The following is a 25,466-nucleotide window of genomic DNA, read 5'->3' as shown; positions in this document are numbered from 1 at the left end:
AAGCTGGCTGGCGGCAACCGTATGCAAAAGTGAGGTTCGTGGCATACGGTACGCCAATATGCTAACGTACGCTAAAGCCAGTGCTTCCAAAAACATTGCGGAAAAGTGCAGCGTGGGCAGCACAAAAGCCACGTGGGTGACTGTGAGAATTATGACGTAGCAAGTCGTAGCACGACACATGTACTTACACGAAGTTGCGAATTTACACGTACACGTAGATCTACATTGTACATGTATGGGAGGTGAGTACATGTCATGTACACGTGTAAACAGTAACTGCTACATGTACAGTCATTCCCATTTACGACACCCACTAGTTTAGAAGTACAATGGTCCCTCTATAATCCGGCACCATTTGTGCCACGAAAATCTGCTGGATTAGGGAGGGTGCTGGATTAACAAATCTGATTTACCGCTGCAATGTGCATGAAGAGGACATTTTGGCTACTGAAAATTGTGCTGGTTTATCGAGGGTGCTGGATTATAAAGTGCCGGATTAGAGAGGGACGACTGTACTACATTGCACTACATGTACATGTACATGACAAACGTCATGACGTCACTCGACTCGCCGCGCGCGTGTGAATAAGAACGGTCTGGCTAGAATCAAAATTTTAAGAACTTTCCTAGGCTGCGCTCGAGCCCCTGCGTTCTTAGGCGCCCGATCTTACTGTAGTACGAGAGTACTGACTCCTGAGTAGATCTATCGACGCTTGTAGTGCAGCTGCTGGCCTTGCCCGAAAGTTGCCGGCACTCGGCAGGTCTACCTGGACCCCCGTGAAATCGAGAGTTGACATGGTCTTTTATAGCGTGAATCTAGCAAGTGGAAAGCGGAAAGGGCAACACTCTGCTTCGGACTGCAGTCGACAGTCAGCTGCATCCGACTTATCCACGCGTGTACAACACGTAGTGCAGCTGCTGGCCTTGCCCGAAAGTATTACTACTATTAGTTGCCAGCAGGTCTACCTGGACCCCCGCGAAATCGAGAGTTGAGATGATCTTTTATTATTATCGTGAATCTAGCAATACAAGTGGAAATCGGGAAGGGCAGCACGCTGTTTCGGACTGCAGTCAGCTGCATCCGACTTGAATGGTGAAACTCTCCTTTCTTTCCGGGAAGCCGTCGGGGCTGCCTAGAGGCTTGGAGCTCAGAAGTAAAGATTGGAGCCAAGCAGATTCTCCTCGACATTTAGACTGTAGCTGATTGTGTTACCAAGTCCAAGCGACGCCATGTCCAACGCCGTGAAAGTGGCGGTGCGAGCGCGCCCTTTGTCAGACAGGTAATGTCAAATTCAGTGCAAGCACAATAATGTGAAGTGCAATCTTTGTCCATGCGGCTTCGTGTAGATCTACATTTAGCGCTAATGCTTTGATTGGTTCTACGACTTGAAGTTGTATTCTGCATCGTAAGACAAATAAAACGATAATACTATGACATTGTACTGATGAGAAAGTGCGAGTGTTACACAGGGACCTAATAACAGCGATGTGTGACAGGGGAAAACAAAGAACCAAGTCACTTGGTTAGTGAGATGGTGTGAGTGTTACACAATACTACTAGGATGGGGAAGATGGTGAAAATGCTGTGATATTCTCCGTGAAGTCCAAATTTGAAATTGCAATTTGTATTTGCTCGCAGTGGACATAGTTTGATGCGCTCCCCATGATATCAAGCGAATAGCCGAGGGGCCTATTGCTTGGTGTGAGTTGCCAGTATGATGCAAGCCGTCATTGCTCGCGAATAGCAAGGTCCCTGGTTTGAGTCCCGGTGGTGTGACTGATGATTTTTTCTTTCTTTCATATCTGGCTTGCAAGTGTTGAGTTTCGGAGAGAAAAGAGCAGTACGTAGCATGTGGCCTCTAATTTCCTAAAACTTTGAAATTCTCCGCGAAGTCCAAATTTGAAATTGCAATTTGTATTTGCTCGCAGTGGACATAGTTTGATGCGCTCCCCATGATATCAAGCGAATGGCCGAGGGCCCTCTTGATTGGTGGAGTTGCCAGTATGATGCAAGCCAGATATGGACTGATCGAAGAAGGATAGATTTACCATCACTGTGGATAAGAGTCATACTGTAGCTCAGTTGGTTAGAGCATTGCTCGCGAATAGCAAGGTCCCTGGTTTGAGTCCCGGTGGTGTGACTGATGATTTTTTCTTTCTTTCATATCTGGCTTGCAAGTGTTGAGTTTCGGAGAGAAAAGAGCAGTACGTGGCATGTGGCCTCTAATTTCCTAAACCTTTGAAATTCTCCGTGAAGTCCAAATTTGAAATTGCAATGTGAAATCAATGGTGATAAAAAAACACCAACGCAAAGGAAAGAGCAAGCAGAACACAATGTCATTGATCTGTCTAACCAGCAAGGGTAGACAGAGCACATTTAGCTTTAAGGACACCAAGACAGCATGGATGTATAACAGCAAACCAGTTGTGCACAGATCACAGCAAGAAGGACCACCTCATGCTCTAGAGAGTATCCGGCAATCATTCACAAAACTGTATCGCCGTGACTACTACTATTACTGCTACTACTACTGGGAAGTTTGCCTTTATTTGATAACAAACTGGGCAGAACTGGGTGATACACTGTTTGAAAAGCTCAAAGAGTGCAAGCAAAGAAGGTGCTAGTGACAAATCTGGTCTAGTAGGAAAAATCCAATCAAATAAATTGGAAAATCTAATAAGAAAACAACGGAACCCAGTTAACCGATGAATACAAAACAAAGAGAAATCCGTATTCGCGAACACCATCCAAATAGCACCCTTAAAGGGAAACTGAACGCCAAAAATAAGTATGGCTTATCCGAAGGAGAATTGGGCACTGATTCCGATGAGCTATGTCTCGAGCCGATCAGAGAAGAGGAACTGTGTCAAATTTCATAAATAACACCTCCCATATTTGGAAATTGGCCTTGATGACGTGCGTACTGCTTAGTTGTCACCATGCTGTGCATGTTCAGCAGTGTAATTGAATGGAAGAAAACAATTACTTTGGTGTTTTGCAGCTCTGTTTCGTTCCCTGACGGTAACCAAATCTAGATGTAGGAATCTGTTGAGCAGGAGAGTGACACATGTCTTCCCGAAGGCTGTCCAGGCTGCAGTGGTGATGAAGAAGACACGATCATCACCCCGAGATCGATCGTAGCGAATTGGAAAACTCATGGTGAATTTGCTTCCACTCCAAGGCAATGTCGAGGTATGAAGGGTGCTTGTACTGCCTTCCAAAGTGAAGAGGAGATGAACATGGCTTTGCATAGCTGTTGTTCTATGCCAACTTACCTACTCTTGCTGGTACCGTAGTGGCATATTGCAAATTTCGTGGACGAACAACTCTAGTCACGAGTGGCTAGTGAGCAACACTAACAGGTGAGATTTTTCAATTCGACAAAAATTGTTTTTGTTTGAGAACTGACAGTGGCAGTCATTAGACTCAGTAGGTGTCTTTGCTGCTTCTTTCCCTTCATTGGTAGGGTTGTGCTTGAATAGTACAAGTGCTTGAAGTAAAATAAAATAAATAGAACATGTGGAACATAAATCTAATCAAGCATCAGTACATGTATTGCGAAGTTCGACTTCGAAGCACATGAAATCACAATGATCACGAAGTTTATGTAATCAGGAGTACACCCTGTGTTCAACGAACACATACACACATGCTGTATTGCGCACACACATGTACACATGTGCGTGCACCCCACCCCACCCCACAGACACACGCATGCAGCGCGCACATCCATACACATGTGCGTGTACCCCCCCCCCCCCCCCCCACACACACACTCCTACCCATACACATGTGCGTGCCCCCCCCCCCCCACATACACGTGTGCACATACAGATACGCAAACACACACGCACGAACACACACACACAAGATACGTGTAAGTGTACATGGTCTTCCTGGTGCAGATGCTGAGCCAGCACAATGGAAAATACCTCCATCAAGATGCTTGATCAAGTGTTGTGATAATGGCACTGTTTGTTTGTTTTTACAAAGAAGTGTGGGAAAGATTACAATGCATTATAATTCATAATTGTTCTTTGCCTTGTACTGTGCAGACCAGAATGCTTCGCTATCAACTCCTGGCTTTCCATCGGCATGGTGTTCATCTGCAGCGGCATCTGGTCCGGGGAGTTCAAGTTGCTGGATGGCTGCACTGACACAGGATGGGTTTGCGTTGGCAATGCGATACGGCAGTCATCCCACATCACGAGCTACATGTTTATGTAATTTATATTGTCGCTCGTCCAGCAACGTCAAGGCTCTGCATGTAAACACAGGAGAACACCATAATACTACTCAGGGGATAATAATTTTGGATATCAATTTCGTGACAATTATTAGATTCACACAATATTCACAACGTCAGCAACACGATGCTGTCTATTGAGTATTGACACTACTTCAAACTGAAGTGCTCACTACTCCTCTCCCGTTTTCATCTCCCTCTACCTTATGAATACTCTGCATTACTGGTTTCGTTTCTACCCTTTCCATTGCTGCCAGCTCCCAGTCTTTCTCAATGCACAGCACCACCTTTACAGTCATTTTGTGATTTGATGTACACGTACTTTGAAGTTCAAATTCGAATTACAGGATCAGATTTTTGTTCCACATTTTCTATTTATTTTTACTTCAAGCACAACCCTACCGATGAAGGGAAAGAAGCACCAGAGAGACACCTACTGAGTCTAATGACTGCCACTGTCAGTTCTCAAACAAAAACAATTTTTGTCGAATTGAATAATCTCACCTGTTAGTGTTGCTCACTAGCCACTAGTGACTAGAGTTGTTCGTCCACGAAATTTGCAATATGCCACTACGGTACCAGCAAGAGTAGGTAAGTTGGCATAGAACAACAGCTATGCAAAGCCATGTTCATCTCCTCTTCACTTTGGAAGGCAGTACAAGCACCCTTCATACCTCGACATTGCCTTGGAGTGGAAGCAAATTCACCATGAGTTTTCCAATTCGCTACGATCGATCTCGGGGTGATGATCGTGTCTTCTTCATCACCACTGCAGCCTGGACAGCCTTCGGGAAGACATGTGTCACTCTCCTGCTCAACAGATTCCTACATCTAGATTTGGTTACCGTCAGGGAACGAAACAGAGCTGCAAAACACCAAAGTAATTGTTTTCTTCCATTCAATTACACTGCTGAACATGCACAGCATGGTGACAGCTAAGCAGTACGCACGTCATCAAGGCCAATTTCCAAATATGGGAGGTGTTATTTATGAAATTTGATGCAGTTCCTCTTCTCTGATCGGCTCGAGACATAGCTCATCGGAATTAGTGCCCAATTCTCCTTCGGATAAGCCATACTTATTTTTGGCGTTCAGTTTCCCTTTAACCCAACTCGTGTAACAGCTCAGGCGAGAGAAAAACAAGAGAAGGAAAACAAAGAAGTGAGTAAGTCACCCATCAAATGACCAACATAATACTGTATAGCGAAAGTACTACACCAAGAATACAGACAGTGTCATGCACATATCAGACTAAACAGCCAGGTGAGCACGAACCCTGCACTCCAGACAATGTCATGCACATATCAGACTAAACAGCCAGGTGAGCACGAACCCTGCACTCCAGACAATGTCATGCACATATCAGACTAAACAGCCAGGTGAGCACGACCCCTGCACTCCAGACAATGTCATGCACATATCAGACTAAACAGCCAGGTGAGCACGAACCCTGCACTCCAGACAATGTCATGCACATATCAGACTAAACAGCCAGGTGAGCACGAACCCTGCACTCCAGACAATGTCATGCACATATCAGACTAAACAGCCAGGTGAGCACGACCCCTGCACTCCAGACAATGTCATGCACATATCAGACTAAACAGCCAGGTGAGCACGAACCCTGCACTCCAGCACGCAACTGCCATTACCAGCACCCATCAGCCTTCTGCCTTATGAGCAAATGTGAGAACAGCACGGCACTTGGCAGGAATTACGGCATAAGCTGGTTTCTGGCAACATCTTTTTTTTGCTTTCTTATGCCTTCGTGTCTAGAGAGATAAAGACAGACAGCAAAATCACGCTATCTATGACCAGCTCCACCGTTCGCCTTCATGATCCAAAGGTAAGTAAACTAGATGAATGGATTGTGTTGCAGGCATGTAAGGCCACGCCGTTTTTTTCTATGTTTCGCGTCACCGTATTCGATGAAATCAATGAGGGAGGGCGAAAAAAAAGCCATCCAAAAAAACAGTGTACGTGCATTGCATTTGTGCACAGTGAAGCGACGCGGCACTGTTCATGTACATTGACATGTACATGAATACATGAGTGTATCCCCTCTGCCATGCTTGTGGTCCAAACACAGGCGGCATGATGATTGTGTGACTTACGGCCCAGCTTATTACACACACATGTACATGTACATGTACATGTACATGTGTGTGAGCTGAGTACAATCATGCGATAAATAGAACAAATATTTAATTGATGCCAACATAATACCGGTAGTTACGTGTAACAATCATGTTCCGTTTTTTCCTTTTGGGTTACATTTTCCGGTTTTCTGGGTTTGCATTAAATTTGTATTGCATTTTCCAAAAAAAATTTTGTTCCGTTAAATTTTTTTTTTAAACTCCGGCTGTGAAATACATGCGCGCGGGGACGCGAAACATCGATAAAAAACGGTGTGGCCTTTAAACTGGGGTGGATATCGACTGGACTACCCCCTCCCCCCCCCCCCCCAATTAACTGGAAAGACAAGTACAAGTACTTACAAGACAAGTATAGGTACTTTATCACGTGTATTTAGTATACAGATGCCGATGCAGATAACTGACACAACCATAGTTCTCTAATCTCTAGTTTGTTGCGTGTATTCTATGACATTACATGTACTGCTGCTAGGCCCCTTGGGTTTCTGGGCAACCTGGAAACATAATCATAGGATATGCGGGAGGGAGGGAGGGAGGGGGGGAGAGAGAGAGAGAGTAAAGAGAGAGAGAGAGAGAGAGAGAGAGAGTAAGTTACATTTATAAAGACAGGTAAGTCTAACAAATGAGGACTGAGACCTCTACAACAGGGTTTTTACGCCTGAAAGCAGGTGCATGATTTAACAAGCAGGTTGTCAGTCTAGATTTTATGCGCAGATGGAGAAAAAGCGCAGAATTTTTGTAATGAGATGAAAAGCAGAAATAATAAGAAATAATAAGAAACTAGAGATGAAATGAAAGCCTGCTCACAACCCCGCCCAGCCTTGCGAACTGGGTATGGTGGATTGAGAACCCGGTTCAACGCTCGAGCAAGCGCTCTGTCGCGAACGTCGCGATGAAATACATGTACATGAATTCGGAATAACCAATTATTAATTTGCATTACATGACGATGATTTTGTACTCTCTTGCTTGCTTACGTTGTGGCTGATTCCACGCTTGGGTTAGCCGAAGTCTAGTTCCCCATCGTCCTTTCTAGTGATTGATTTCATTCTACTTCGAAGTAGCTTCGAAGCAATCCTTCGTTTCTCTATTCTTTGCATTTTGTTCACAAACAAATTCTTCGTTATGTTTTCGTCCCGTGAGTATTTTCGCGCTCTTGATTTGTTTTGCTCACGCGTGACTTTCCTTTCCTTTCCTTTTGTTATGCATGACCATGATGACGTATTGGTATGACGTTTATGTGTACGTGACCACGTGACTGCGTGTTCACTAACTCCATGACTGTACAGACAGTAGGCTAGTGCATTTTAGCGATTCGCTCTCCTTGCTGTTCACTTCTTCTCCATTTCTGTTTTGTCGCTGCACTAGTTCCTTTTGTTACCATGCCACGTAAATGAAGGTCGTGGTCGCCATTTTTATGCATGTTCTTTGTGCGCAGCTGCCTGTGAATGCAGCTGCCCTTTTCCGTTGAAATTGAATCTTGTTTGAGAAAGAAACAAAGAAACAAACTTTCCAAATCAAGAAACGTAAATGTCTTTCATGTCCGTTGAGTCGGGATCTTTATGATGTCGCGAGTCACGACATGAAAATTTGGTGCCGAAACCCAACAGCCTCATTTCTACTGGGCTTTCGTAGATTTATTGCCCGTAGAGGTACGCCGATTGAAGTTTTGTCAGATAATGCAAAACAATTTCACACTGCCTCGAACGTCATTGGTGAAGTTTGGAATGACGTGAACCACACCGATGACTTTACTTCGTACTGTGCTACGAATGGAATACAATGGAAATTCATAGTACAGCTGTCTCCATGGATGGGCGGCGCATACGAGCGCTTAGTACAATCAGTGAAAAGGGTCCTACGAAAGACAGTGGGCACTTCAATTCCAAACCGTGATATGCTCAATACGTTTCTAATGGAGGCGGAGGCGATGATTAATGCACGTCCACTGGTCTACGTTGGAAACGAATTGGATTTTGGTAATGTTCTTACTCCCAACCATTTCTTGTCTTTAAACCCGAAGTTGGGCACTCCTGGTATGGAGGGAGACTTTGGTAATGACCCGACGTTTGAGCCTGACACGTCTTTGGCTAACACATTGCTAACTGCCTGGACGGATGGTCAACGCCTACTACAGACTTTTTGGTCAGAATGGCAGTATTCCTATCTACCCACGCTACGTGAACGTGGTCAGACTGCACTTCCGCATGGAAGACTGCAAGCACATGATCCACCTGCTGTGGATACTGTTGTCCTAGTCAAGGAAGAAAAGATGCCACGCGGCTCTTGGTTAATTGGACGAATTGACAAACTGCACAACAGTAATGATGGTGAAATCAGATCTGCAACAGTTGTTCTGCCATCCAAGCGGCAGATCCAACGTCCACTATGTCTGTTGTACCCAATTGTGCAAGCGGAGAATCACGATGCAGCGCACGATGACCCGCCGCTCGCACAACCCGCACAGCCTGTACAGCCTGCACAACCTACACAGCAACAACCAGCTCGACCAACACGCCGAGCAGCCGCTGGTTCCCGTGCTAACCTGAAGAACCTAATAAGTCAAGGTGCAGTATAACTCTGTAAACTCTGTAAATAGTCTGCATGAATGTATTTATACACAGTACACTCTCTTGTTGAACACTAAGCAATCACCACACACTCATTTACACTTTGTCTACACTACTGCAATTACAATCGCTCTTCTTCTCTGTTGTGGGGAGTGTCGCGAACGTCGCGATGAAATACATGTACATGAATTCGGAATAACCAATTATTAATTTGCATTACATGACGATGATTTTGTACTCTCTTGCTTGCTTACGTTGTGGCTGATTCCACGCTTGGGTTAGCCGAAGTCTAGTTCCCCATCGTCCTTTCTAGTGATTGATTTCATTCTACTTCGAAGTAGCTTCGAAGCAATCCTTCGTTTCTCTATTCTTTGCATTTTGTTCACAAACAAATTCTTCGTTATGTTTTCGTCCCGTGAGTATTTTCGCGCTCTTGATTTGTTTTGCTCACGCGTGACTTTCCTTTCCTTTCCTTTTGTTATGCATGACCATGATGACGTATTGGTATGACGTTTATGTGTACGTGACCACGTGACTGCGTGTTCACTAACTCCATGACTGTACAGACAGTAGGCTAGTGCATTTTAGCGATTCGCTCTCCTTGCTGTTCACTTCTTCTCCATTTCTGTTTTGTCGCTGCACTAGTTCCTTTTGTTACCATGCCACGTAAATGAAGGTCGTGGTCGCCATTTTTATGCATGTTCTTTGTGCGCAGCTGCCTGTGAATGCAGCTGCCCTTTTCCGTTGAAATTGAATCTTGTTTGAGAAAGAAACAAAGAAACAAACTTTCCAAATCAAGAAACGTAAATGTCTTTCATGTCCGTTGAGTCGGGATCTTTATGATGTCGCGAGTCACGACACGCTCTCCACTCAAGGTGTTCACAGCAACTGATAGGAACTCATATGGGGAAATTATAGAAAAGAAATAATAAGATAAAGAGAATAAATTTCAACGCACCTCAAACGGAGCCCCACATACAGTACCTCAGAAAAGTGGATCTTCCGACCAGTGTTTTTGCTGACGCCGCAACCAGATGATGTAGCTGCTTCGCAGAGACGTCTTACTGCACAAATTACAAATAAATTTTATTCTTCGATTAGAAAACCCAAGCGCTTTCAGAGCCCTCCGAAGAGAGTCCGGGATGAAACCACGCACACCTACCTCAACCGAAAAAGAAACGACCTGCCACCCGTTTGCTCGGCATTGATCGGCCAGATCCGCATACCGCCTGTCCTTCCGCGAGTTACTGACACTGAATCTGTCCTCAGCACAAACTGTCAACTCCATCCAGAATACAATCCTACGACTCGTAGAGTACAGAACTATATCTGGTCTTAGGGTGGTAAGTGCAACACAGCTAGGGAAAGAAATCTTTGCACTAACTGAGTCGACAAGAAGTTTCCAGTCTGAGGCCGCTGACAGGAGATCAGTCGTAACCAACTTTCGTCTGGGCTGAACGCGAACTGGCTTCTCTCCCGCTTTGCAAAACGAGATGAAGTCAAGCTCATTTGAATTTTCGGTTTGTACGGTGTTTGCAGCAGTGCGGATTCGAATCTCCTCACGCATGGTCCTGACGATGACCCCGAGTACGTTGTCGTGCCTCCAGGTGTAACGTCCCTGGTCCAGCGCTACGCGACAAGCGCCAAGCACGTGGCGCGTAGTACAGGCCCAGGTACGGCACAAACTACAGTACGGATCCACTACAGTGTTTCCCCAACGGCGTAGGTTCGTCGGAGAAGGTAGCACGTCGAGGGTTGATGCGAGAAGAAATTTCAAATCCTTACCAGTACCACCGTACAAAAGGGATTTCCACGAGAGGTCCTGCCACATCACCGATGTCCACTCCAACCACTTGCCTTGCACCTGAAGAGTCTTCAGCCTCAAAATCTGCTCCTGCGCGTTGATCTCCTCAAATGTTTGAAGGAGATCCTTCCTCGGGGGTTTGGAATGCTGCTTCGGAGCACGAGCACCCAACCCTGCACGATGACTTGAAGATGACGGTGGACGGAGAGTCCCTGAACCTACTGATGCCTCTGCACACTCCAGCTCTATTGTCGCCGCATATCGCTTTGTCAGCTTCGCATCCTTACTCCGACGCAGAGTGTACAGCGCCCTCATGCGCGCGTCCCCACTCGATCGAAGAATGTGCCATTTGATGGACTGGCACTTTTTCCACACCGTAGGAAGGTAGTGGAGGCGTAAGCCAAAGCGTTTGCGACTGCCAATAAAAAGAATGGCAGAGTTTGCGCATCGAGGTAGGCCTGACCATTTCTTCAGAAATGGTAAACACATAAAGTGCAGTTCACGTACAAAACCTTGTGTGAGTTCAAGAACCTGGAAAGACCAAGAAAGCTTGGGCACTACAAGATGGTGGTAAAGCCATAGCTTGTGGTGGTCTTGAAGCCAAGAGCCATCTACTTTTTGCATGAGAGATACAGTGAGTTGACGGATGTCTTCCCGCTGGGTCTGCTCAGAGCAATCAGCATGCAGCCTTCGCCCCAGGAACTTGAACTCTGCAGTGTCAATGAAAGCGATCTTCCTCCCTGACATCGTCAGGCAGGGATCGTAAGGTTTGTACCGGCCATCTACAAGCTTTGCTGCACTGCTTTTGCATTTGTGCGGCGCCGCCTGCATACATTGGGTCCACGAGAGAAAGTCCTCCGTGACCGCAATGAGTTTTTGACAACCTGCACTAGATTTGCTATAGAGGCCTAAGTCATCAGCAAAAGCTGTTTGGGACACTTGCAAAGGGGCAGATTTAAAATCATAGGAGAGGCAACTTAATTCAGGGGCTGCAAGTGAGTCCAGCAGAAGCTGGAAACAAATATTGAAAAGGACCGGGGACAAGGGGCACCCCTGGAAAACACCAATGTTGTAATTAAAGGTGGGGGTGTGTGGTTGTACGACGAAAGCGCAAAGACTGTCGTAGTAGGAAAAAATTAATTTCCTGAATTGCAAAGGAAGGCTGTAGTGGGTTAGAGCATACTGTATCAGATTGTGGCGCACTGAACCAAATGCATTCTTCAAATCTATCCACGCAATGCAAATTTGGCGTTTTGCCGTCTTTGCATCACGCATCGCCTCATAACAAAGTCATGTATGCTAAGCACCCAGCCTTTGCAGGCATAAATCCTTTCTGGTTGTCACCATCGAAGAACTTATTGCCTAGCATATGTTTCAAGAGGCGCTTTGCAACTAAGGTGAAAAAGATCTTCCCGGACGTGTTTGCTAGAGCAATCGGTCGGAATTTCGAAGGATCATCAGACACCTCCCCCTTGGCCAGGAGTGTGATACACGCTACCTGCCACTGCCTTGGAATGATCTTGCTCTCCCAAACCCGCCCAAAGATGGTGAAAAGAATGGATTGAAGGGAGGGACAAAGCTTCCAAACTATGTAAGGTATCTTGTCAGGACCCGGTGCAGAGGTGTTGCGACACTTCTTCAAAACATTCTGAAATTCAGTCCATGTAGGGGTCCACTCATCGACTGGGTGGGTGCAATCCCGGGGCTTCCCTGCACTGGGGCAGGATTCGTACGAAGTGGCACGATCCTGGTCTGCATATGTGTGTTGGAAGTACTCAAAGCAGGTAGTGTCAGAGAAAGTGGGTTTGACATGGTTGGTTGGTTGAAACAATTTCTTTCCGAAGGCATATGGGTCCTTGAGAAAGGCATCCTGGTCCCTCTTGTTCCGGGATCGATCGTCGTACATCTTTTGTTGTTTCAAAAGACGCTTGATTTGTTTTCCAATTGAAAAATACTCATTTCTGAGCGCTGCAGGTACTTCGTCCGAGTTTTTGATCTTACGAAATTGGCGCTTTAAATCACGCCTGTGAGCCCGGAGTTTTTCCACTGCACGGTTTTTATTTGCATTCTTGTGTTTTGGTGGAGGTGGTGGTGGTTTCTGGTCGAAAAACCAGTGAATGAAGTGAGAGAGAGTAAAGAGAGAGAGAGTAAAGAGAGAGAGAGTAAAGAGAGAGAGTAAAGAGAGAGAGAGAGGGAGAGAGGGAGGGAGAGAGGGAGGGAGAGAGAGGGAGAGAGAGGACAGAAAGAGAGAGGGATAGATAGATAGAGAGGGATAGATAGATAGACAAGTAGAGAGAGAGAGAGATGGAGAGAAAAAGGGAGAGAGAGTGAGAGAGCACTCATGAATTCCGGGTCTTCAAGTTATTGAGTGTGTAGTCACTGTTCAGTGTGCTTGGATTATTGCACATAATAATATATGATATTACCTGAATGCAGACAGTGCCAAAATGTATGTCACTCTTTTTGTACGGCAGGGAAGAGCTTCTACAGGAGGTGCTGGTCCAGTAGTGCAAGGAACTAAGTCTTTCACATATGACTACTGCTATTGGTCAACTCAGCATCATGATTGCAACTTTGCATCTCAGGACAAGGTGAGCTGCTGCCTGGCCCCACGCACTGCCCATTCATTCAAATGCTTTCTTACTGCAACGTACTGCGTACCGTGTGTAATTATCTTCTTCTCACAAGGAAGAGGGGTGCGGACAAAGTACATGGGGTGTGTGCATCATTGATTAGAAGTTCTGTTCTCATAAGTGCGCCATCTAGACCCCTTATACTATATGTTGGACTCAGTAGGCAGACTGGCCTCTATGTGATGCTCATTGGTCCCAGATCCACTACACAGCATAATATATATATGGCGCAGATTGAGCATAATATATGTATAGATTATAGACCAGTTAGGAGGTCTATACAGGATATATAGACCGAGTAAAAGACCGAGGTCCCCCGAGGAATGGTCTTGGTCCGAGGAAGCTGCGACGCTCCCTTCCTACTTGAATCCCAATCGAACTCGCGCACTTCCACCGAAACTGGGTGACTGCGCCCTACTAGATGGGGATTTGTATGCAAAATGTCACTAAAAGCGCCATTTCGTTCTTATAAAAGCACGGATGACCGCGATTGGCCCATATGTTGTAGTCTTTTGGACGCTGAGTCGACTGGTTTTGGTCCGAAAAGGCTACGATGCAGCGTTCCTCCTTTATTCCCAATCGAACATGGTTGAACAAGCGGTCACGTGCTCCTGGATGCCCAAATCACCTGGTCACCGCGCCAGCAGGCGACAACTTTCACACCAAGGTTCAACTCGAGTTCAACTCGAGTGACAGGACTGCACCCAAAAAAGGTCAAACAGGCTAGTAAGTTGTACCCTGCAGGCACGGTGACCAGGTGACTGGTGTACGCAGGAGCACGTGACCGCTTGTTCAACCATGTTCGATTGGGAATAAAGGAGGAACGCTACATCGCAGCCTTTTCGGACCAAAACCAGTCGACTCAGCGTCCAAAAGATTACAACATATGGGCCAATCGCGGTCATCCGTGCTTTTATAAGAACGAAATGGCGCTTTTAGTGACATTTTGCATACAAATCCCCATCTAGTAGGGCGCAGTCACCCAGTTTCGGTGGAAGTGCGCGAGTTCGATTGGGATTCAAGTAGGAAGGGAGCGTCTCAGCTTCCTCGGACCAAGACCATTCGACTCAGCACCCCGAAGACTACAACTGGTGAAAATTTGATTTTAGGGTATACTTCCCCTTTAAACTAGGTTTAGCATCGGTAGCACAGTGGCTGGGTGGTAAGGAAGAGTGACTGAGATTCGCAAGGTTGTGGGTTCAAATCCCATCTTGTGTATTTCTGCTTTCTTCAAAAATTTCTTTTTCTAAGTTGGAGAGAAAATTTCTAAGTCCAAGAAGTGGTACGCTTTCCAACGGCCAAAGAGAGTTGGAAAGCTTGTGTCTTTGTGGTTAACCTGAACATTTGGGCTCATGCAAAATCGCACCGATTTTGGGATTTACCCACAACTTTTTGCGTCCGCAAAAATGTTGTTCTGGACCGCATTCCTGTCACTTCGCAGTGGCTTTTCGTTGGTGCAGCTTGTATCCCACCCTCCCACCCCTGACTTCTGGGTGTGTGTTTATCGATATATTATCGTATTGGTTTTTCTTATTGGCCATGTGGCTGTTGCAGTTACGACTGCTTTTCTCTTTTAGTTAAAAAACGTAGGGGTGGTGTGTGCGTCGTGGGCCATTGTATGGTTACATACAGCTTCAGATTGTATGGCTAGTGACAGGGGGGTTGAGTCTGCAGGGGAAGAATACAGTGATTGAACTGAAGCTGGATGATGACCGTGTGGTGAGTGTGTGGGGGTTTCGAGATGCCGTCCTGGGGCAGGGATGTCGGTCCTTTAGCTTGGACGGGTGTTGTTACATTCATTGTAACATTTTGTCGTTTTCTGTGTGTTTTGCTGTGCGACTACAGTAGCAGCAGTGTCTTGTGCTAATTTTTCTTATGATATCAGGCCCTATGCGTACAATTATTCAAAAAAGAAAAATATCAGGAAGGAGATATAATAATATCAATAATAAAGCCATTGCCGAGCCACCGTGCTCACAGTAGAGACTTTTGTGTGTGTTATTGTTGTGAAGTGGACCACAAAGACTCTAAGGAGTCATAATATAAGTAGTCAAATATATCATGTATTTGACTAAGCAGTCAAATACGCGCAATTTGACCGCTTAGGTATCAGGGAAATTAGTGGGGTCAAATACTAAGAAGGCGATAAGACTATTATTGCACGATTAAAGAGGTCAATATATGAAATATAGAACGAGTAAAAGACCGAGGTCCCCCGAGGTCTTTTACGAGGTCTATATTTCATATATTGACCGATTATGAGGGCAATAATAGATTTATCACGACATAGCATACCTAAAACTGTTTTTGCTTCGCTATAGGAAGAAAGGAATACTATTGTAATATAATAGTATGTACATATGCCGTTTACATTGGACATTACTTCTGTGTAAACCGAACAAACGCGATACGCTCCTTGAAAATGGGAAAAAATTCAAGCATAACGACAGAACAGCAGACCAATCGAAACGAGTAAAAGCTTCCTTACCTCAGTCATCGTCCTGCCATGTAGTTGGACAGCCTTTTGACACGGTGGTACAGGCAGCTCTTGTCCAGTCAAACAGGGGTATCCTTGTGGCGTCGAACGAAAGAGAGTGTCAGTATATCTGACTCGTCAGATTGGAACTGTGCTGAACTTTTCTCTTTCTCCGTTTCTGCTTTCATCCCTCGCTCTGATGAAACCGTTCAAACGTCTTACTGGCAGCAATGGCCAGCCAAACAGGGGATCCTTGTGGCGTCGAACGAAAGAGAGTGTCAGCGTACCTGACTCGTCAGATTTGAACTGTGCTGAACTTTTCTCGTTCTGCAATTTCTGCTTTCATCCCCCGCACTGATGAAACGTCTTCAGAGAACCACAAGACGCTTTCCAGATTTGATTTTGAACGTCTCCTTATCCTCCTTGGTTACCTCGAGACAGATTACTGGCAGCCATGGCTGAAGTGAAGAAAGGAATGCGCTGCCACGAGGCAAGCAAAACTGAAAATGTGTTTGTTCTCTTTCGCGAAGTTTCGGGCACAACACACAGGACGGCGTGACTGGATAAACTGGACTCCTGGACTGTGAATAGGGGACTTGTAGAAAAAGTGTACTCCTTATAGGGGATTGCGCGGCAGGATGAAGCTGATCAAAACTGAGTGGACTCCTGGACTCTGTATAGTGGATTTTGGACCAATGGACTCTATATAGGGTGCTGGACATCATATAGTGCATGGACTCTATACTGAGTCCTACATATATTTAAATAGAGAGGTAGGCGAACAAAATTTATATACACACAACAACAAGGTTGTCAATTTCATAATACTAAAAGCTTTTCACCCATTTTCATCAGTAGTTACATGGGAATGAGCAAGAACGAAAACGAAGCCAGAATTTATACTGGGGGTAGAGAATCAGCAAGAATATTCTTACGCGCCTCAAGTTCACACTACACTACCATAAGAATGTATCGCACTTGCGCTGGTTAGCTTTATGCCTTGCCCGCTGCTTCTAGCAGTTTGAACACTCTCAGCGCTAGTACATCGAGCTGTCAGTGTCCTACTGCCTGTGGTTCTCGTGAAATCTAGAGTAGAATCTAGAGTAGAATCTAGAGTAGAATCTAGAGTAGAATCTAGAGTAGAATCTAGAGTAGAATCTAGAGTAGACCCGGTAGGGTGTTGAATGTGCAGGACCCTATTGTGTTTTCTGCTATTTCCACTAAGAAATGGGGCCTGAAGGCATTTCATACGAAAACCTTTTTCTGACAAAGATCTAGCTAGTTATTAGTTCTAACCAAAGTGAAGAAGCTGGAAAAGTGATTGCTGGTCATTGAATTATGACGCTGGAAAGGTCAAATGCGCATGCATAGCACACAATGAACACCCTTCCGGGTCTACGGGATTCTACGAGATTTTGTGGATCTGTACAAATGGCAATCAGTCCATAGCCGTGTGCGCAGATTTGAATGAGGGATTTCCCCATCTTTCTGGGGATGCAGTGACGTGGAAACGCGTTCAAAATGGCAAACGGACTCGTGGCAGTTTGTAAAAAAAATTGAAGTTGTTACGAGCGAGGAGAGCGAAATGGCTGTCACAGGAGGACTTTGTCGGAATACTGGCATTGCAACTAAGACGCTGGGCTGTAGCGCTGGTGGTTTGACCTTCGTGGTGGCAAGTGCGGGCTCAGTGTGTTCCTCTTGCGACGAGCCTTCCAGGAAACCCAAAGTCTCAAAAATCGGCAAAAGGAGACTAAAGTTATGAATCGGAGAATTGTGCAATTTGAGGTGAATCGAGGTCAAATTCGCTGCCTCACTATCCTTTACATCGTGAGCGTGATTGCTCTGGTAGACCACTACCCCATGTACTGAACAGTTGCTTTGTGAGTGAAAAGTTTTGTTTTTTCACGGCTGAGCGTAGCAAAAGAGTCCAAAAAACGTATTTTTCACTCACAAATATTTCCGTGCGTTTGCTCTTGTTCTGCTTGTTCTGCGCAACTGTTGAAGTTGCCCGCCCACCCACCCTGGTTTCATGGCGGTCTTCCGCTGTTCTTCTTGATATTCCATGCCGATGTGCGTGGCTTCAAGAAGCCTTCAACTTCCACGAGGAGAAACAAAGACCACGGTGGCAGGTTCAACGGAGTTGCGCAGAACAAGAGCAAACGCACGAAAATATTTGCGAGTGAAAAATACGTTTGTTGCACTCTTTCGCTACGCTCAGCCGTGAAAAAAACAAAACTAGTGTTGTTTGCTATACATGTACAAGCAATCCTACTCACTGCCTTTGAGGATTCCGTTGTATTTCGATATATCAGGAGAAGAGTGTATTCGTAGCTCATGGGCAGATGCATTAATGGTCCCACAGTCCTCGCCATGGTACCTCACAACAAGACCCAACCGGCAGCGGTCCGCACCAGAACACAACATCAGCCGTGCCACACCCACTCCGCAGGGCTTTTTCACACGGTGCTTTTCAAGCCTAGAATGGCCTACTCCGTGAGTTGCTCAAGACTGCACCAGGCTTCTTCTGTCTGTAAATTAGTCCCATCATGGTCCCATCACCTTTCCTCTTACGCTGCTCATGCAGTGCTCAGGGCTCTTTAAAAAAAATTCAAAGTAAAACCAATTTACAGCAGGCTATGGTGTCCAAAGAACCTCTTTCACCTGCAAGCGTATAGATCATAGTACGATGGTTTAGATGAAGCTATGGCATATTGCCTGGCACGAGAGAAACATGGATGCAGCGAATGGGATTTTTGGTCTTTGACTACTTTCTTTTCTAAGCACTCGCAGACTCCATTGCAGCCACTCACACATTACAGGGTACCTCACTTCAAACTCTCCAACTACGGTCTCTTCACTGCATAAGTTCACTTCACTTCACTTCCAAAAAAAAAATTATATTACTCAATCTGCGGACAGCATGCTGTTTCGTTCTTTTTGAACTCATCAGCGCAGCACAGAGGAAATGAGGCCGAACCTGATAGCTATGAAAATAAAAATTTCCAATCAGGCCCGAACGTACCTTGCCAGAGTGCTCAAACTGACAAGTCAGTGAGCTCTGCGCAATGCAAACAGCAAAGGCACTACCCCACATGAGAGTGCTCAACTACTACAAGAGCAGGAGCGAAAATACTCAATCTGCGGACAGCATGCTATGATAATGATAATATTATTTTGATGTTTATGTGTGCTAGCTGGTCAGTGGTTATATAATTATAGTGCTTAGCAAATCATGATTTGTCGTCATCTTTGTCTTCACACCCATGGATCCAGCTACATTGCATACCGTACTGGCAATATATGTTGCCGCGTAACGCGTAACGCAGGGGGGTGCGGCGTAACGCGCGACCAGGCTAGTGCGACAAATTTTCGTTGAGTTCGTAACGCGCGTCCGGCGGGGTGCGGCGATCTTTTCATTGCAGTTTGCACTGCAAAAAAAAGGCTGAAAACTGTGAAAGCACGTGTACCGCGTGGTGAAAAGTAGTTTTTGGAGGAAGCGCTCTTCCCCTATGTCACTTTCCTTTTGATGATCTTTTTGTGAACAGATCACTCTGATAGTTAAAATATACAGTCTTCTATTGATATCGTTGTCGCCCTTTGCCGTCGGGTTTGTAACAGTTGGATAGCAACTGAATTTCTGTGCCTTCAATGTGGATGAAAAGAAAAAATGATGCGGCAAAAGCAAAAAAAAATGATGCGGCAATAGCAAAAAAAAGTGATGCGGCAATAGCAAAAAAAGGACTGCGGCAATATAGAAACCTGTGTAACGGCTTCTGTGCGACTTTGCATGTAACGCCCTGCGTGCGGCAAACATGTGCCAATGTAACGCTTCATGGCCTCACTGCGGCAACATATATTGCCAGTACGGTACTTTGCATTCTATTCTCCATGTCGCACTAACACATAATAATATTATTCACACTTACAGACACAGCTCTCCACTTGTCTCCTTCGCTCCTTCCCTTTCTACCAACACACTTCACCATTGCTGCTGGTAACCACACTTCTCGTGCTTTCCCTTCATGTCGCACTAACACATATTCACACTTACAGACACAGCTCTCCACTGGTCTCCTTCGCTCCTTCCCTTTCTACCGACACACTTCACCATTGCTGCTGGTAACCACACACTTCTCGTGCTTTCCCTTCCTTTATCCCGACAGCTTTCACCATTGCTGCTACCCTCCACACATACAAACATTTCCAGCATGTTAGGTTCGCGGTAGACAAGAGACAAGTAGTTTATTGGTTAGAATATACGAAGTAGAAAAACTGACAAGATTCAATCTGTAAACCACAGAGAAGACCTTCAAAGATATGCGTGCGTGCATACACAGTAGAGCTAAAGTTGTACGGCATTACGTCATAACATAACACGCCCCTTCGAAGATAAAATTCCATGGGTGTCAACCGGACACAAAATAACAAACACAGTAACATAATTATTATACTCTCACGCCCCTTCTGAGATAAAACCTGGTTTTGTCTCAACAAAAATAAATAAATAAAGTCATAACAGACGAGATGAAATGACATAGGCATGATGTCAAGATGAGACCAAATATTACAGACAAACATTGTCACACATATGACTGTCCAGACGTAGATGTAATGGTGAGACGGTCAGGCGTCTTGCGAATACGAGTGCTACGACGAACAGGCTGGGTAGCGGCGTCAGTAGGTACACGTACTGATGAAGTTGGGGAAGGGGTATGACTAGCGGAGTCAACACACGGGGGAACATACGGACGGAGAAAGCGGCGATTACGCCAGAGGACACGGCCACTGGGCATCTTGACGAAGTAGTCGCGCCGACTGCCAATTGCTACAATGACGCCACGCATGGACCACAGCTTGGTCTGGTGGTGCTGAACATCAACATGGGTGCCAATCCGTAGAGAATGGAGAGGGCGTGCCGATTTGTCATAATGTGTTTTCGGATCTACAGAGTCCACAGCTTCAGCAGACGCAATCCAGTGTCGATCAAAGCTGGCACGGTGGGCGAACACAAACGACTGGAGGGACTGACCGAACAACACTTGGGCGGGGCTGCTGCCATTAGGGCGGGGAGTATTGCGCCACTCCAACAGGCCGCGTTGGAAGGAGTCTACATTCAGATCTCCATTCCGGGTCGTCTTCTCAATGAGCAGTTTCACTGCTTTCACTGCTGATTCCGCGTGGCCATTGGATTGAGGGTAGTGTGGGGTGGAAAAGCACTGTTCCACACCCCAACGCTCACAGAACTCACGTACACGGGAAGCGGCAAACTGCGGGCCTCCATCAGTGAATATCTTGCGCGGTACGCCAACATCTGCGAACCAACGGCGGAAGTGACAAATGATGTCATGGGAGGTAGCGGTACGACCAATTCGAGCTACACACGGCCAGCCGGACAGACGGTCAGAATATACCAGGAACTGCCAGCCTTGACAGGAGAAGAGATCTGCGCTGGCATACTCGAATGGAAATGTCGGCTGTGGCTCGCGCATCAATGGCTCCTTCTGCTGCGAACGTTGGAGCTCACGACAGACAGGGCAGGCACGGATCAGGGCTGTGATGTCATCACTCATCCTCGGCCAGTAAACCACTTGACGCGCACGACGCTTGGTACGTTCCAGGCCCTGGTGAGACGAATGCAGGTCAGTCAGTACACGGCGTTGTAGAGACTGGGGCACAACAAGACGAGAGCCACGGAGGACAATGCCGTTATCCAGGGTGAGGTGCTCACGGCCATTCCAATACGGAGCGAGAGCAGGTGGCATGTGACGTCTGGCAGAAGGGAAGCCGTCACGAATATAGGAGACTAACTGCACGTAATCAACGTCAGACTGAGCGGCATCGCGGAGCTCGTGGAACGGAAGACCAAATAGTGCTGATCCGGAGGCATCCTGCTGAAGGCATGCACGGATGGCTTGTCCAGATAGCGAGTCGGCTTCTCCCAGGAGATCATCGGCAACCGGGTTCTGCACTGGAGCACGCGACAAGGCGTCGGCAAAGGCATGCTCAGAGCCCTTGCGCCACGAGACGTCGAATTGATAGAGTTGTACCTTGGTCATCAGACGTTGGAGCCGAGGATTCTCAACCTGGTCCAGTGTGTAGGTGTTCAATATTGGAACAAGGGGCTGATGGTCAACAACTACATGAAACGACATGCCAGCAAGATAGGTGTGGCATTTTCGGATGGCCCAGGCGACACCCAACATCTCCAGTTCGATCATTGCGTACCGGGATTCGGTGTCGGTGATGAATCTGCTGCCGCACTGAATGAGGCGCCACGAATTATTCTGGTACTGCCAGAGGCCAAATCCGAGACCCTTGGTCCTAGCGGCGTCACACTCGAGACGTGTCTGTGCTGACGGGTCAAAGAAGGCCAATAACGGTGGGTCAACAAGTGCTTGCTTCACAGCGTCCATAGCGACTGTGTGCTCGGGTAGCCAGAGAAACTCATTCTTGGCTTTCAGCAGACCGCGGAGAGGCGCTGCGTGTTCGGCGATGGTTGAGCTGAAATCACTGCACTGGTTGACGAGACCCATGAATGATCGCAAGTCAGTGCGATTGGCAGGGATCTCGAAGTCGGTGATAGCGCGGGTCTTTTCCTGGTCTGTCTTCCAGCCGGACTTGTTTATCACGTAGCCGCAGAAATTGATCTCGGTCTCGGCGAAAGCAAACTTCTTGGCTGACAGGGTGATACCATACCGACGAGCGCGTTGAAGAACTTCACGAGTTCGTTCCAGGTGCTGCTCAAAGGAATCAGTGAAGACCAGGCAGTCATCCACGACCTTGGAGAATTGCTCAATACCAGCGAATGCTGCATCGGTCCGCTGGTTGAATTCGTTGCCAGCAGAAATCAGACCTTGTGGGTTCCGCAGGTACTGATATCTGCCCCACTGTGTGATAAATGTGGTCAAGCTTCTGGACTCCTCGTCCAAGGGGACCTGCCAGTAGCCGTGGCGAGCATCCAGCTTGGTAAAATACTGGGCATTACCAAGGTTAGAAACAACATCGCGAGGTGCGCGCATGGGATGCGCGGGCCGGGCGACTTGCTTGTTAAGCTTAGTGAAATCCACCGTCATCCGGACTTCTGCAGTGCCTTTCTTTTCGGCTATGACGATGGGGTGACACCACTCCGTTGGCTCTGAGACCGGTGCGATGATGCCATCTGCGACCATCTTGTCCAGCTGGAGTTTCACCTGGTCACGATAGGCGTAAGGTAACCAACGGGCATTGTTCAACTTGAACGGCTGGGCGTCAGGCGCGAGTTGGATGTGCATCGGCTGACCGTCCATGGGTCGGAGCGTGTCCTCTGCAAATACGTCAGCGAACTCGTCGAGGAGGTCCTGGCGGATACGTACACGCTGGTCTGGTGTAGGGTTGCTGTGCTCTGCAGAACGGGATGTCCCTTGTGTCACTGAAGCGATCTGTGGCCAGTTAGGCGGCAAGAAACCTAACGCCTTGAGCGAGGAGCGCGACAGCAATGCGCTACTGAGTTCGTCATACACATGTAGACGAGTGGTGTGCGTGACATCACGAGCGACAACCCTGGCGGGAACAGTTCCCAAGCTGGTCAATGGCTGACCGTTCACGGCGACAACATGGTCGGGGTCAGGTTCCAGATCAGCTACACTGCCACCAAGTCTGCGGAGATGACTAGCACCAATAGCATCAACATCCGAGCCAGTATCTGGCAACCACTCTAACGTGCACGACCGGTCGTTGTCGTCAAGACGTGTTGACAGCATCACTTTGTCACCAGCCTGCACTGCGTGAATGGTGAGGCATGCGATGGTCTTGCGGCACATTGCCGCGAAGTGATCCCTGCCCTTACACTTACGGCACTCTTTGCCCTTGGCAGGACACATTGACTTCGTGTGCTGGGATCGTCCGCACTGCGAGCACTTCGCCGGCTTGTCAGCTGCAGCAGATTTCGGCTTACTAACCAAAGCGGATTTGCTGCGTTGATACGATGACCTTGTTGCGGCATTCACGGATGCCGGTACCATGCCGTCACCGGTCTGCTGTGCGGCTTCTTCAGCCCTGCAGATCTTGGCCGCGGTTTCCAGGGTGAGGGACGGAGCTGCCAGGAGCTTATGGCGCGTGTCGTCGTTGGCTATGCCAACTACGATGCGGTCTCGCATCATGTCGTCCGTCACCTTGCGGAGGCTCTGGGGACAAGTACTGCATAGCTGAGGTGTACACGTACTGCACAGCTCCATATCAGGGAAATCGCACTGTGCAAACAGCTCCCTCATTGCAGTAAAGAAGGAGTCAAATGACTCATTGCGCTGCTGCTTTCTATCGTAAAACGCAATTCGATCTAGGAGGGGGTTCCGTTGGCGTCGGATGTACGCTTTTACTGCTATGATGATCTCCGGAGCATCGGCACTGTGGGATATGACAATCACATCTTCGCGCATGAAACGACGAATGTCGGCATCGAACGCCTGGCGAAGAGCGGACACCCGAGTCTCACGACTTTGGCTGGCGAGGTGCTGGCACACAGCATAATCTCTCCAAGCCTCCTCCCATGCCGTGAAATCGGCCATGGTTGCAGTGCTGAGCAACACCGGTCGCTCGACAGAAATCGGCTTCTGACTGCAGGATGTCGAAGTGCTGGGTGGTGTCTGGTTGTCGCGCGTTGCGTTTTCGACCAGTGTGGTGAGGCGAGTCTCGCGTGCCTCAGCCGCTTTCATCTGCTGCTGCATCAAGGCGAGCAGGGATACGATTTCAGCACTGATTGGGGAAATTCCAGGTTCCGCCATCACGACAATTCTACAAATTCTACAACTACAAGACACTTCTGCTACACGATCGATCGTTGAAAATAAAAGGCTACAGAATTCACGGACAACTACAGGCTGTCAAATATTCCGTACTCAGGTTTAGTAGTAGTTCACTGCGCCATGTTAGGTTCGCGGTAGACAAGAGACAAGTAGTTTATTGGTTAGAATATACGAAGTAGAAAAACTGACAAGATTCAATCTGTAAACCACAGAGAAGACCTTCAAAGATATGCGTGCGTGCATACACAGTAGAGCTAAAGTTGTACGGCATTACGTCATAACATAACACAGCACTACCGCACCACACAGCATATCTACTCGTTTCAGTTTTTGTTGGCTTTAGTTGAATGGTTTTTCACCCGGAAGATGGGCCATGCCCGAAAATTTGGTGCATTCCATTTATATCTAATATTATTATTATTTTTTGGAAGTGAAGTGAACTTATGCAGCGAAGAGAGCGTAGTTGGTGGGGGGGGGGTTGAAGTGAGGTACCCTGTATTGACTACTTTCTGCTGGGTCTAATCTACTCACCTACTCACCACCTACTCACCACCTACTCGCCTACTCACCTACTCACCTACTCACCTACTCACCTACTCACCTACTCACCTACTCACCTACTATCACTTTAGAAACTGTATCTGTGCTTGGACTCTTGAGGGTGGTGGCGTTCCTATGAATGCTGAAGCTCAGTTTTGACTGGGTTTCATACGAACCATGACATATCTTATGGCAAATGAATACTGCAATGTAGGCTGCAGTACTCTAGGCACTGTAACCTAGGCAAAGGGTTCGTGTAT

The 25,466-nt window shown here is 47.0% G+C and overlaps 2 protein-coding genes and 1 long non-coding RNA gene across 3 annotated transcripts in view; 1 reads left to right on the top strand and 2 right to left on the bottom strand.

Annotated features, from left to right (window-relative positions):
• Positions 1–710: 710 nt before the first annotated feature.
• Positions 711–25,466, top strand: part of LOC135826072 (kinesin-like protein KIF16B) — an 88,012-nt gene continuing 63,256 nt past the window's right edge. The window contains exons 1-3 of the mRNA XM_065338744.1: positions 711–1,280; positions 6,024–6,093; positions 13,252–13,368. Of these exons, the coding sequence (XP_065194816.1) occupies positions 1,231–1,280; positions 6,024–6,093; positions 13,252–13,368 (237 nt within the window). The 5' untranslated portion in view covers positions 711–1,230. The remainder of the gene's footprint in view (positions 1,281–6,023; positions 6,094–13,251; positions 13,369–25,466) is intronic.
• On the bottom strand, positions 3,880–4,911 carry LOC135806922 (uncharacterized). Its single transcript, XR_010551345.1, has 2 exons — positions 4,752–4,911; positions 3,880–4,262 (listed from the first exon to the last, which is right to left on the bottom strand). It is a non-coding gene; the product is annotated as an uncharacterized LOC135806922 (long non-coding RNA).
• LOC135821473 (uncharacterized) lies at positions 9,957–12,072 on the bottom strand. Its single transcript, XM_065334504.1, has 2 exons — positions 10,136–12,072; positions 9,957–10,037 (listed from the first exon to the last, which is right to left on the bottom strand). The coding sequence occupies exons 1-2, from the start codon at positions 12,050–12,052 to the stop codon at positions 10,035–10,037; spliced, it is 1,920 nt and encodes a 639-aa protein (XP_065190576.1). The 5' UTR covers positions 12,053–12,072; the 3' UTR covers positions 9,957–10,034.

This window comes from Sycon ciliatum, chromosome 1, assembly GCF_964019385.1.
Source record: "Sycon ciliatum chromosome 1, ocSycCili1.1, whole genome shotgun sequence".
Taxonomy (NCBI): Eukaryota; Metazoa; Porifera; class Calcarea; order Leucosolenida; family Sycettidae; genus Sycon; species Sycon ciliatum.
The sequence above is the reverse complement of the archived record's forward strand: the minus strand, read 5'-3'. Positions and strand labels throughout refer to the sequence as shown.

Bases quoted from the DNA above. Each gene is read 5' to 3' on its own strand.
- LOC135821473 (XM_065334504.1), bottom strand. From the start codon at position 12,052: ATGCGTGATGCAAAGACGGCAAAACGCCAAATTTGCATTGCGTGGATA.